Here is a 13891-nt window from a genome sequence, read left to right on the forward strand (position 1 = left end):
ATAAGAGGCAACTAACAGGATCAAATGCTCATTCTTGCTGGTGTGAAGCCCATTTCTGGTGTCTCCTGCCATATTGCTGGAATGTTGCTAAAAGTAAAAGTGGCATAAAAAAATACTCAATCGCTCTTGCTAGCTGACTTGGTTGTCACGTATCATTGTATCTGAATAGCATAAATTGATGCTCATGATTTTGATCACTAGATCCCTAGTTAAGTTGCTGAATCGAATACCTGCCCCTACATTTGATGGAGTTATTTACATTGTGTCAAAACACACAAAACTGACTCTTCTAACGTGTCATGGTTTATATAAACATACCTGATTATTCCATGAAAACTTGCATGTTATAGCTCTATGGCTGACATATTATTGATGCAATGTTTCAACTCACACTAATGGTGTAATAATATCAGTAACCTCATGACCAGTAGATTACATCATATTCAGACAATGTGTCAGTATGATGTCATGCTTCAACCGACCAATCAGCTTCAAGAATTGAGGAGATGAAGATGTTGATTAAGGGAAGTTATAACTCTTCTCCTGTCAGGGATGCAGAGAATTTCTGTGTGGTTAGAAACCTAGAGCAGCTGATGATGTAACAAGAATGACCATTCAGCAATTGTTTAAAAACTCAACAATATGTCCATTAATCCATGAATATTAATTTCTGATTCGTAAGGACACTGTCCTTTTCATATTTTGTGACAGAAACGGAATCTTTAATATTGTAAGTCAAATATCGATAACATTTGTGCTCATTAAGCCAAATTTGTCAGAATGGTGTCTGTTGCCATTTTTGATCTGATTGGTCACTATTCTTTTTCACCATCACCTCCTCCTCCTCCTCCATCATCATCATCATCATCATCATCATCATCATCATCACAACCACCGTCATCATTGTCATCACTGTCATCAAAACCGTGATCAGCATGAGTCACCTGTTGACATTGTTAACACAAATGACTTCACATAGCACCAAACTGCAACGGCAAAAGCAGTATTGTGAAATCAGCTTGTTGCTGAAACATCTGTAACCTCAATACAGAAAATAGCATCGTATGTATTGATCTGAAGTTAGGTCATACTGAACAGTATTGATTTTGTTGAGTCCGTTTAGATTCAGTGTGTAACACAAGTTGGATATAACTCATATTGTCCTCCACTTCATATACCACGCGTTGTTAATGTCAGTTTCATTGATTGACAGGTGATGGACAGAAAGTCATATCTCTCGATCAGTGCCCACAGAACTGCATATTATTACATAGGGGCAAGATTATTTTTAAGTGTTTCTCACCACTGTGATCTAAAGTTTGGTGGGTCAGTTTAAAAGTAAACAGAAAGAGAAGTAAACAATCTTGATTCATTCATATCAACAACATAAAAAGAATTATTTAACAACTTCCGTAACTTTGATTCCACTTTCTTTAGACTGTTTGAGGATAATCTATGGGAAATCTGCATCTGGAATGAAATAGAAAGCACCTATTCTGTTGATTTGCATTCAGGAATTAAAATATGAATAAAGCAAAATCGTTTGTTGTCAAATTTGCTGATAACACAGATTGCACTGCAAACAGAAAGTGAAAAGAACTACAAGGAAAATTATCACGAAAAATAGATGAGAATGAATCTGTTGTTAGTATATCTAATTTAGAAACATCACTCTTTAAAAGTTTCCTTACTCTTTTATGTATATATAGTAGTGTATTCACAAATGAAATGTAAAAGAAGATTGTTTATATCACAAACCTTCTTGTTAATTTCCACCTGTCCCTTAGTGGTTGAAGGGATCAGTCATCATGCTTAACACCGGGGTTTGATTCCCAACATGAGCACAATTTGTGAAGCCCGTTTCTGGTGTCACCCATAGTGATACTGCCAGAATATTGCTTGCTTGCTCGCTCACTCAGGCGCTCACTCACTTACTCACTCACAAACCTTCATTCATTGATATGGGAAATACACATTTGAAAGAGTTGCGTCTCGAGGATCTGTGTTGGAGGTTGTGGAAATAAAAATCAATACTTTTTCTTGTTGGAGCATGATGAAGTAAAATCTTGTTTTTGATCATTTTTTCAAAAAACACAGGAACACAAGTAGTTTCAAATGTAATTTTCTTTTTTCTTTTTATTCTTAAAGAGGCTATATGAACATTATAGTGTAAAGAAGTACAGACTAATGTTATATAATGTTCTGCAATTTGTCGATGCTGAAAATATGCGCTCGCTCACTCTGTCACTCAGTTACTCACGCAGTCACTAAGTCACTTGCTCGCTCACTCACTCACTCACTCACTCACTCATTGATGATTAGGTTGTGTCTGATGTGACAGGTTCTGCAAACCATCCTAGGCAGCAGACATTGATGATGTCATTTGATTGTGATGCCATGGCAACTGATGATGTAACAGCTCCTGCAAGGGATTGTGATGTAATCTTTCATTGCAGTGATGTGGTCAGCTAGGTCAGATGATAAAATGACCTTTGTCATCATTTAGTAGACTAACAGCTAGCCTCTGAAACAAACATATTTTACTGAAAAACCGTACATAGTGAAAAAAAAATAATATCATGAAATGGAGCCCTGAGACTTTCTTCATTTTCAGAAGCTAAGGAACTCTAGACTTGCCACATTTTCTAGACTTGTGTGGGCTTTCTTGGATATATATACTTCAGGGTCTGTACGACAGACTAATCATTTAGTAACTAAGAACCTTGCAAACATGTTGGAACTATTGTGTCAAAGATAATCAGCAAGTGACACTTAACTTTCAGGTTTTTTTTTACCATGCTAGAAATATTTGTTAAACATAGCATGCGCTGTACTGTTTATTTATTCAAACAGTGCTTTCTTGCATCTACATGTCTTTGTTTAAAAAAAACCTGCAATAGGTTCTGGGACAGTATTGATGAAGAAAATATTTTGATTTTTAGCTGGCCGACTGTTCATTCATACAAGTGGCTGTAAGTCAGATTGACCCAGCTATCCTACAGCTGTACTTCACTAAACTGTTTCTGGTTTACATAACTCTATAATGTCAGGGTGACAATGTGTATGTCAATATCCTTATTTGCATATGTCTCCTGTGTGGGACTATGGATTAAGTGTCCGTGTCCATTGTGGCATGAATGTTATGTTATTAAATTCAGATCATTATTGTGTATTTCTTTGTTTACAGTTTTGTTTTGTCAAAGAGCATCGGTTGGTTGGGAAAGGGAAATAAATTTTTAATTTCATCTCTCCTTCCCACCCAACTTGATCATAGAAGGCTTTTATTTGGTGGTAAAATATGAAAAAAGATTAATTTTCAATCTTTAAAGTATGTGTCTCCAATAACCTTTGTCTTAAGCCATGGTTTTATAATTTGTGTGTGTGTGTGGTGGTGGTATGGGGGGAGGTTGATTTCAGCAAAATTAGAAGAGTTGGTTTTGTCAAAATCTGTTGGGGACTTAATCTCAGCAATATCTGTTTTGGAGGGTAAATTTAAAAAAAATATTTGCCTTGGGAAGTTATTTTCAGCAAAAAGTGTGTTTTGAGGGAGTTAATGGTATCCAGGACTGAAAACTTGTGATTATTATGTATGAAATGTTAGATCAAACTTCAATAGTTCAAAAGATTTTTTAAAGAACACTGAGTAATCTCAAAGAAATGTTGTTCTTATGAAAGAATTATGTTTGGATTAATTTTGTATTTTTCAAGAGCCAATATCCAACTGATAAACCAATGATGGTCGCACTATCTTTCTTCAGCTTTGTTATTATTTGCTAATTATGCCTTATTGCCATTTCATATGTTTAATTTGTGAACTTTTTGCTCTTTTTATGCTTCACTGCTTTCTTCACATTTTCTAGGCTCTGAAATTCCGACAGCGGCCAATGAAGGTAAATGCTGCACGTTTTTGTTTGCTTGCTTTAGCCTGCTCTCAATACCATAACTGTATTAGTCTTGTCAGTTCGCCCCTCACATTGATGGTTGTCGTGGTTACAAGATTTCTGATTCTGACATTGCCTTGTAATGTTGTTAGTGAAACCGAAATTGTCTGACAGTGATGTGTAATTAACATTGAATTAAACTAATTACATGATTGCGATGTTCATGCAGCACACCATCCTGCTTCTCGTTCCCGTCCTCCAAAGATGGTTTAGATGCATTTTCGGGAATTTGATTAGATTTTGGCGAGGTGTGATTCTGGTTGTTTGGGCTGTTATCTTGGTTTGTGAGTGAAACTGAATATTTGGAATTGAGGAAATGGATGCCATTTTGAAAAAGGGTAACATGATCTCATCATCCTTAGTGTGTTTTGTGAATTGGTACAGCGATATGTGTAAAATATGCTCGTATCAAAGTTTCTAATGGCATTAAGTAACTGGAATGATGAAGCAGAATTTTTTGTATATATCATCTTCATTATTGTTTGTTGTCTAATTCCACACTTAGTAATATTCCAGCTGTATGACTTTGATCTGTTAGTAGTTGAGTCTGGACCAGACAATCCAGTGGTCAATAGCGTGAGCATTGATTTTTGCTATTGGGACACGATGACATTTGTCAACCGAGTTTGCAAGTCTGACCGCCTCTTACAAGAAGTATGGGTTGCTGAAGACCAATTGTAACCCGTTATCTTCACGAATCACTTTTTTATTGAATAGATGCAACATTTCAAGATCATTTTGTCAGCCTCTACACCAAAACATTGCACCTATTCAGTGAAGAAGTTGTTTCTTAACAACAGAAAAGGTCCTTGTCATGATATAATATCCTATTTCAGATCATTATCATTGAACCAGTGGAAAGCCAGCTTAGAATTGGTCTTCAGCATAGATCCATGCTCATGCTATTGATCACTAAGTTGTCTGGTCCAGAATTGATAATTTACAAATTACATACTGCTAGACTATTGCAACATTAAAACTACCAACTAACCATCCCTATCATCAAATGTGTGGAATTCAATCCCAATTAACTTTGTTGTTTTTGTTTCCCTTAACTGTGAATGTGTAAAGAGCATGTTATTGCCAAGAAGTATGTTTAGTTCTAGTTTCCTTGACAACCATTTTCAGGAGTAGTTGATCCTATTGGTTATTTCCTTGTGATAATCAAGTGTTGTCGATGTTGTTGCTGTCTGGTATCTGATACAGTAGTAGTTTGCCTTTCATGGCGGGTGGAGATGGAGTAGCCAAGGGGCTAAAGTGTTTGCGTATCACACCAAAGACCCAGATTCGATTCACATATTGTTAAAATGGTGTCCTCAGTGTGATATTGCTGGAATATTATTTAAAGTGACGTAAGGCTAAAGTTACTCACTCATCTGATCACACCATTAGTTTGTTGTTTTCTCCATTCCCTACAAATAAGCCACTTTTTAATAGTCTTTTTAGAAATTAGTTTTAAGCATTTTCCACAGAAATAGATTTCTTCATGTAGTTCTATTTTTGTTTGTTTTTTTTTAATGAAAGTCAAATTTATCAAGCTGCCTTAGCTTAAACTGATTGGTTTTGCCTATACATGTATTATTGGCAAGCAATTTTCAAATGAACTGTTTTAATTTTATGTTTCAAGAAAGTTTTTAATTTATTCAGTATCCTAATTTCACAGTAAAGGGAAGACCGCATTGATATTACTGACTACTTGAAACGCATGCCTCAGTGTTAACGCTAGCAACGCTTAGGTTCAGTTCCATAAGCTAATCTAAGAGGTGATAAGTTATCAGAAAAGTGCCCAAAATACTAGCTTTAAGCTGGGACATGTGCCAAAGCTAAGTGTAAAAGTTTATAGATTCTGAGCAGAATTATCCCAAACTGTTTGCAGAAATAGACAACAGGAGTCAGAACACAGTATGGACTTGTGTGCAGACTCATGTTATAACCAGAAACCTTCAGCTGTTTTTATTAGATACAGGCATCAGGCCATGGTTTTTGTTTAACATAGTGTTGCACCAACCATTTGTTGTAACTTGTTGTAACTTGTTGTAATCGGTTATTTGATTAATATTTTTAAAACTTTAACTGTCTGTGAATATTTTAGTAGAAGTTCTGGCTCCTGTTTCAATCCAGGTTTTTAGAATTGTTCTTTTTAAATTTTTATTTGTATTTATTTTTACATCAGTTGTCATGGGAACCTCTTGACATCTTTCCACTACTGATTTCTTCATGAAGGAAGGCATAAGTGGTCAATGTGCCACATATTCTGTAGCAGAGTAGCGTTCCTTGGGATGCCAAAATCCTGTTTTTGTTGGATTGACTAGTTTGACTAGTGTTAAAAAGCAATATGTGATGAACTATCAGCGTCAGTGTGTGTCCTGTAGTTTGTGTCCAGTGTGTCCAGGGCGGTGGAGTAGCTAAGTGGTTAAAGCATTCGCTTGTCATGTCGAAGATCCACTTTTGATTCCTGACATGGGCATGTGCAAGTCCATTTCTTGTGTCCCCTATGGATATTGCTAAAACTGGTGTCAAACCAAACTCAGTCACTCATTCAAATTTGTTTAACATTTCCTTAAATGTCGTAAGAAAAAATGTTTTGCCTAACAATTTTGGAAACACACTTCTTTGTCACTAAAATGCATCAAAGTATGTGTGTCCAAAAGTGAACACAGACCCACATCAAAGTACTTGTGTCTAAAAGTGAACACAGACCCACATCAAAGTACTTGTGTCTAAAAGTGAACACAGACCCACATCAAAGTACTTGTGTCCAAAAGTGAACACAGACCCACACCAAAGTATATGTGTCCAAAAGTGAACACAGACCCACATCAAAGTATATGTGTCCAAAAGTGAACACAGACCCACATCAAAGTATATGTGTCCAAAAGTGAACACAGACCCACACCAAAGTACTTGTGTCCAAAAGTGAACACAGACCCACATCAAAGTATATGTGTCCAAAAGTGAACACAGACCCACATCAAAGTATATGTGTCCAAAAGTGAACACAGACCCACACCAAAGTACATGTGTCCAAAAGTGAACACAGACCCACACCAAAGTATATGTGTCCAAAAGTGAACACAGACCCACACCAAAGTACATGTGTCCAAAAGTGAACACAGACCCACACCAAAGTATATGTGTCCAAAAGTGAACACAGACCCACATCAAAGTATATGTGTCCAAAAGTGAACACAGACCCACATCAAAGTATATGTGTCCAAAAGTGAACACAGACCCACACCAAAGTACTTGTGTCCAAAAGTGAACACAGACCCACACCAAAATACTCGTGTCCAAAAGTGAACACAGACCCACACCAAAGTACATGTGTCCAAAAGTGAACACAGACCCGCACCAAAGTATATGTGTCCAAAAGTGAACACAGTCCCACAATCAGTGTATTCCTTTTATGCTCATCAAAATATTTGGACAAAAAGTAATCTGTTTTTCATCAGAAATACAAGCATTATGTATAGGAAATATGCCCTAAATATGAAGCAAAGTGTCCGTCATTCTGTGCAGCTAATTGTCCCCATCACATTCAAGACTGATCTCAGATGGCAAATATGAATATTATTGATTCATTTGCCTCAGTCAGCTGAGGTCTTGGTAGCCATTTTTCCGCCTCTGCTGTTATTGATTGAGGTGGTGGAGCTGAGCTGAGATTAAAGTCTGTTTCACAGTTCTCTGGAACCACTGTAACAGTCTTTGTTTGTTTGTGTGATGGTGCACTCAACAATATTCCAGCTGTGTGAGTGAGTGAGTTCGGTTTCACACAACTTTTAGCAATATTCCAGCAATATCCGAACAGGCTGACCCCAGGAATGGGCTTCACACATTGTTATCCATGTGGGGAATTGAACTTGGGTCTTTACATGATGATCAAACACTTTAATCACTATTCCCAAAGGGGTAAGTGCAGTAGTTGGAACAGTGAAATAGATGCACGTGATGAGTGTTAACGTACACCAAACCTATTTGTTCTCAGTGTTTAATTTCATGTGCACACTTCCTTGTAATGCAAAACAGTAATAGCGATTTGAAACTATGATAATTTGTTATTCAACTTTTATCCTAAGTTGAATAGAATTCTATTTTATAAATGTTCATTTGGCGAGGTAAAATTATGAGGATCTGCAATGTTAATTTCAATATGTTTGATGTTTTGTATTATTTAAAGTGAAATTCATTGGTGCATTTTCAGTGCAAACAGACTATAAATAGAGCAAATCCATATTTCCTGAAGTTCTAATCTCTGGTCTCTCTGGGGCTCCTTTTCAATTTAAATGGGTTTATTTGCTACAGCCTAAATTATATTTATTCAGGGACTAAGTGTCAGCCCAGGTGTCAATGTGCCTGATTGTATAGATTGTTGTTCATAATATCAATCATTTGATTGTATTGCCTCACTTAATTAAGTTTAGACCTCAAACTTGTAGCAGTACTTCTGCTCAGTCTTTCATAAAATAACTTACCACAATCATTCCATTTGAAAATAAAACATGAAAATTCACAAAATATTATGTTATTTTGTACATATTGAGTACAGTCACTGAGTCAGTGCTTGATTAAGGATGTTCTTTTCAGTGTGATTTTTGGAATTTTTTTAATTTTTCATTTTGTTAAAGAAATAATTATCATACTGCACAAGAGCTAGTAAGTGACCATGATAGTGTCGTATAATAACAGACATAATAGCAATACATGCTATTGTTGTTAAATATACGTGTATAATATATGGAAATTCCATTTAACTAATATAAATTAATTGATTGTAAAAATAAATCAATTTATAAACTACTTGAAAAAATTAATATATCCTGAGATTACATTATAAAACTACAGCGGTTTCCATTGTAAACAAATATACATGATAAATGGAAATTCTTTTTAACAAATATGAATTCCCTTAAAAATGAACATATTTACTGGAAATGGATATATTTTGAGATCACATTATAAAAATGCAGAAGTTTCCCTTTTGATCAAATATTTTCTTTGTGACAAATTTATGAATTAAAGATTTATTTTTGAATCACTTGTAATTAATATATTTTGAGATCACGTGATCAGACTGATTTTGGAAAATGTATTTCCCCATTGCCAAGCCATGGCAGAGCTAGAGAGATGCAATCACATTAATCTCATTATCTAGAACAAGCCATTTGATTTGCTGGAGGCACCAAGACTGTTTGCTCAGTCGCGCTGGGCAATATGTGATGTATCGCGTAGTGAAATAGCCTTGTTACCACACTAACCCACATTGCTTTGTTTTGATTGGGCAGCGCCTGTATTAAAAAATAGAGAGGTGGTTGATAATTGGCTATTACTTAGTTGATACACTTATGATTAGGAGATTATCTGTTAATGAGTGGCTATGATGAATAATGGATTTTTGTTGAACCTTTATGGTGATATGTTTTGTGAAAAGGTCAGAAGTGGGCAGCATTGATGTATGGTTTGTTTGGTTGATTTCTTTTTGTTGCAGAATTGCTATTTTTGTTTTTGTCCTTTAACATGGGATAGAATCAAACAAGAAAATATGAGTGTGTTTGCAGGAATAGATGGTTTGGGTTCAGATCCTCTGCTTAAAACTCACTAAACATGGGGAACTACAGTCCCAAATAAGTTGATATTATCTAGGGTTGTCATGGTATGTAACTTTTAGGAGTCGATACATATCAAGATACCAATGTCACAATTCAATAATTATCATGATACCTATTTTCGCCTCATTATTGCATAAATTTAGTTACATATTGAACATTTGTGTTTCATATTTTGTAATTGTCCATGAAAAGATCAACGTTTTTTGTTATCAGAGATTAAGACATTCTAATTTCCTGTCTTTGTGAATGAAAAATAATCATTTACAACTATCATGACATCAAAAAACATGATGCACGTACTTATGATACATGAACATATTTATAACAATACTTTCAAAACTAATAAGGTTTATATGCATCGATAATTGTATCGTGTAAGAAAAAGTATCGATGTATTTAAGTATCAAGAAAGTATCAACTATCTGAGTGCAACACACATAAATTGGACATAATTTTCAAATGAAAAGGCAAAAGACTGTAAGACATTATTGTATTTCCTGAGGCATCCGGTACACCCTTTCAAAAGACTGTGTGATGGATTTGTTATCCTTTTAAGCAAGATTAAGATGTTTTGATTAATATCCTTAAACAGCAACAGCATTCAGTCTACAGCAGACTGAGACTCAACAATCTGGATGGCTTAGTTTATGATACAAATGATCAAGAGTTTTGCTAAAGAAGAGAAGTAAACATATTATTTTTTGGATACATTTATTGACAAACAAATACAGTCTAAGTAAACTTACCCTCATTACTTTTCATTACACTCCACTACTGAGTCTAACAAAACTTTATGGGAGGTCGCATCTGGTAACCTTTGAGATTGACCAATCAGAACACAGCTTACCAAATCATGAAAATTGACATTCGCACATACCTTTTGAAACTTTTATCTCAAAAAGTTTCATACCTGAACGATTCCAAATGATACAATTGCTTCCAGGTGATGCATACGGCACATGTTACAACCATGACAACAGTCACTGAAAAAAGTGTTTTTGGCAATATGCAAGGATGTCATCTTGTGGAAATATTACTGCAGAATTTTGTTTGTGGAGAGATCTGTGTCAGTGACCTGAATATTTTGTAAGTCCCTCCGATTCTTATGTAGTAGCCATTGTCTGATTGGTCAAGTCTATTTAACTGTCTCGCTATTGATTGGACGGTCATAAGTCACTCAAAGGTTACCTGACGTGACCTTCTACTAGGGTATGTTAGACTCAGTGGTGGAGTGTTACGAATAACACTGAGACTAAGTTTACTTAGACTGCAAACAAATAAAAAATTATGACAATTCTACTACTCTGTTTATGCTCATAGCTGTATACATCAACTCTAAAATTTCAAAGTGATCAGCCGTTTAGCAGCTACATTCCTTCTGAGGTCAAGGTCATTGATACAGTCTGTGTAGTGTGTCACGTGACAGATTTAATGAACTGTACACCCTGGCAAAAGTACAGACATGGTTTCGTAGACTTTGGATATTAACCAATCAGAATTTGAAAAATGTATCTTAAGGGTAATAATTGGTGATACCTCTGATATGAATATCACACACCTGTGTAAAGGAGCAGTAATGAATGGTGATTTCTTTGTATCACACTTTATTGTGTACAGGATCTTCTAGGTAGTAACATTTCTGGAGATTTCTGGTTGCAGTTACATGTGTAAAGGAGTATCAAGCTGGTTGCCATGGTAACTCTTGTAAAGAATTCTTATAGTAACACATGATACAAATTTTGTACCACACCTGGTATAAGGAAAATCAAAATGATAACCAAGGTAACTCTTGCAGAGGATGGTTATATTGACCTGATATGTAATTTCTATCATACCTGTGTAAAGGAGCATCAAAATGGTAACCATGGTAACTCTTGTTATGAATGGTTAATATAGTGATACATGGTATGTATTTTCTATTACACACCTGCCCAAAGGAACATCAAAATGATGGAATTGTTATATTGATACATGATATATATTTTGTATGACACACCTGTGTAAAGGAGTATCAAGATGGTTACCATGGTAACTCTTTCAAGAAAAACTGTTATTGTGACACACATACAGCTCTTCTTGAATCAACCCCGCAATAAAAGGACCATCAATACGATACCCCATCGGAAAAGCGGGTCCTTCACTGGGCAGTGCCAGTTCCACACTTCCTCTAGTGAAAGATGCAGATAGAAGCTGGAAACAGGAAATCAATAGAGTGGTTCTATATTGGCTCCATTTAGTCTGGACCTAGTTCTATTTGATCTGCAGGGCTGTTGCAGGAGGCGAAGGAACGCTGATGAACGTATAATGGGCTGGAAGGCCCACGCCAGTTCCACTTTCATGGTGTGGCCACACGGGATAAAGGAGCCATCTAGAGGTTCCATGTGGAAGAGGCCCTATGTTAAAGTGTTCAGTCCCATAGATAGCAGCGTCAAGTTGTTGTATCTTCTAGACTCAGTGGAAGGGGTATAGCTTGAATGAAATAGCATGATGATAGCAGGTGCTTGCACTCAAGGTGGTCCGGAGACTGTTGGAATTCATTTTATAACTCTGGAACTGTGAGGCGTGACCTTTTTGCACTTTACTGCTTGCCTTTGATCCATCAGAGTTATCTCCCCTGGTCGCCAAAAGCGTTTGAATATGCACAGAGCTGTCATAAGTGTCAGTTTCACTTAAGTATGTTTAATTGTGAACCGGAGAGAAATCTTCAATGCTTTTCAGGATCAATTTGTTAGAATTTTTGTTTCCTCAAATAAAACTCTATGGAGCTGTTCAACTGTTGGAAATTTTCACCCCTCGCAACTCTATTAATAGCCTAACCATGAATGATTAACCAATACAAGGTAGTGGCTGGTGCCTCTCACTGGCATCTGATAATCAAGTGCATTATTGACGTTATTCTTTGAGGTTCACATCAAAGGGGCCTTCTTGACTCCTGTGTCATATCTTGAGGTTATTTCTTCACAAGAATCTCAGTAGGGCTTCGAGTAGTGGAGTAGCATATTGTCAAAACATACACTCATCATGCTAAAGACCCACGTCTGATTCTCCAGATGGGCTCAATGTGTGAAGCCCATTTCTTGTGTCTCCTGCTGTGATATTTCTAGAATATCATAAAATCGGTGTAAAATAACACTCACTCAGCTGTTTGTTTCTGAGTGAGTGAGTGAGTGAGTGAGTGAAGTTTTATGCCGCTTTTAACAATATTCCAGTAGTATCATGATGGAGGACACCAGATTTGGGCTTCACACATTGTACCCATGGTTAGGAATCGAACCCGGGTCTTCGGCGTGACGAGGAAATGCTTAAACCACTAGGCTACCCCAAGGCCGCCTGTTTTCTGAATATAGTCAAAGCAGGATATTCTTTCCACTGACATTGTTTATGTATTCACAACGATGATAGCATTAGATGGGGATTTTGTGCTAGGATTTGTGAACATTGGGTGCCATTTGCTATAGACTTAGTGCCAGATATCAGCCATGCTAGATTCCTGCATATGCTAATCAGAGCTCATGCACCATGCGACCTCAGCAGGAGGCGTCTGACCTCATCAGTGTTCTGGGATGACAGCATCTGACATTACACCCAGAATTATACAGACCTGGCTTTCATTCGTTGCATATGATTATCACGGCGATTCCTTAATATTCCATGTCTAATGGAGTCTGTTGTCAGCATGTGATATACAGAACATCTCATGTGGTATGGCCATAGTAAGGAGGGTCTCGACTCTTGGATTGATTCCCCTTGTGAGAACGGTCTCCATTGGTACCCTTCTGGATTGATTCCACTTGTCAGGAGGGTCTCGAGTGGTACCCTTCTGGGTAGATTTAGCTTGTCAGGAGGGTCTCAACTAGTAACCTCATGGACTGATCCCATTTGTCAGCATCCTTCTCAACTAGTAATCTCATGGACTGATCCCATTTGTCAGAAGCCTTCTCAACTAGTAATCTCATGGACTGATCCCATTTGTCAGAAGGGTCTCGACTGTTGGTTAAATGAGATGGTGATTTTTGAGAGATATATCTTTGATGTGTGTGCTGTCATTGTGTGATCTCTGACTGTAATTTGTTCCACTTCGAACAAGTGTCTTGGGTGCTTGGGCTCCATCATCTGAAACTCTGCAGAAGGGCATGCTTTTAAAGCAATGATCAATGATGCAGATTTGCTTTGATTATGTTTTTAGGTTTGCCAGGACCATGCCTGTGTTCATCGGTTTTGTCAGTGTGGTAAATATTTGAGACATGATTCATTTTGTGCTTTGACTCCCCATCCACCATAGTGCAGCTGTAATATTTGTGTAGATGTGCAGTGAATTTTTACGTAAGCACAGTAAGGAACATT

General features: G+C 36.7%; 1 protein-coding gene across 5 annotated transcripts in view; it reads left to right on the forward strand.

Annotated features, from left to right (window-relative positions):
• LOC137259755 (uncharacterized) overlaps positions 1-13891 on the forward strand; it is a 67246-nt gene that overhangs the window by 15576 nt on the left and 37779 nt on the right. For 4 of the 5 annotated variants that reach the window (XM_067797359.1, XM_067797358.1, XM_067797355.1 and 1 more), the window contains one exon: positions 3861-3890. The exons of the other annotated variant lie outside the window; for it this stretch is intronic. In XM_067797359.1, the coding sequence (XP_067653460.1) occupies positions 3861-3890 (30 nt within the window). The remainder of the gene's footprint in view (positions 1-3860; positions 3891-13891) is intronic. 5 annotated transcript variants of the gene reach the window in all.

The sequence above is a fragment of the Haliotis asinina genome, chromosome 13 (assembly GCF_037392515.1).
Source record: "Haliotis asinina isolate JCU_RB_2024 chromosome 13, JCU_Hal_asi_v2, whole genome shotgun sequence".
In the NCBI taxonomy this organism is placed as follows: domain Eukaryota; kingdom Metazoa; phylum Mollusca; class Gastropoda; order Lepetellida; family Haliotidae; genus Haliotis; species Haliotis asinina.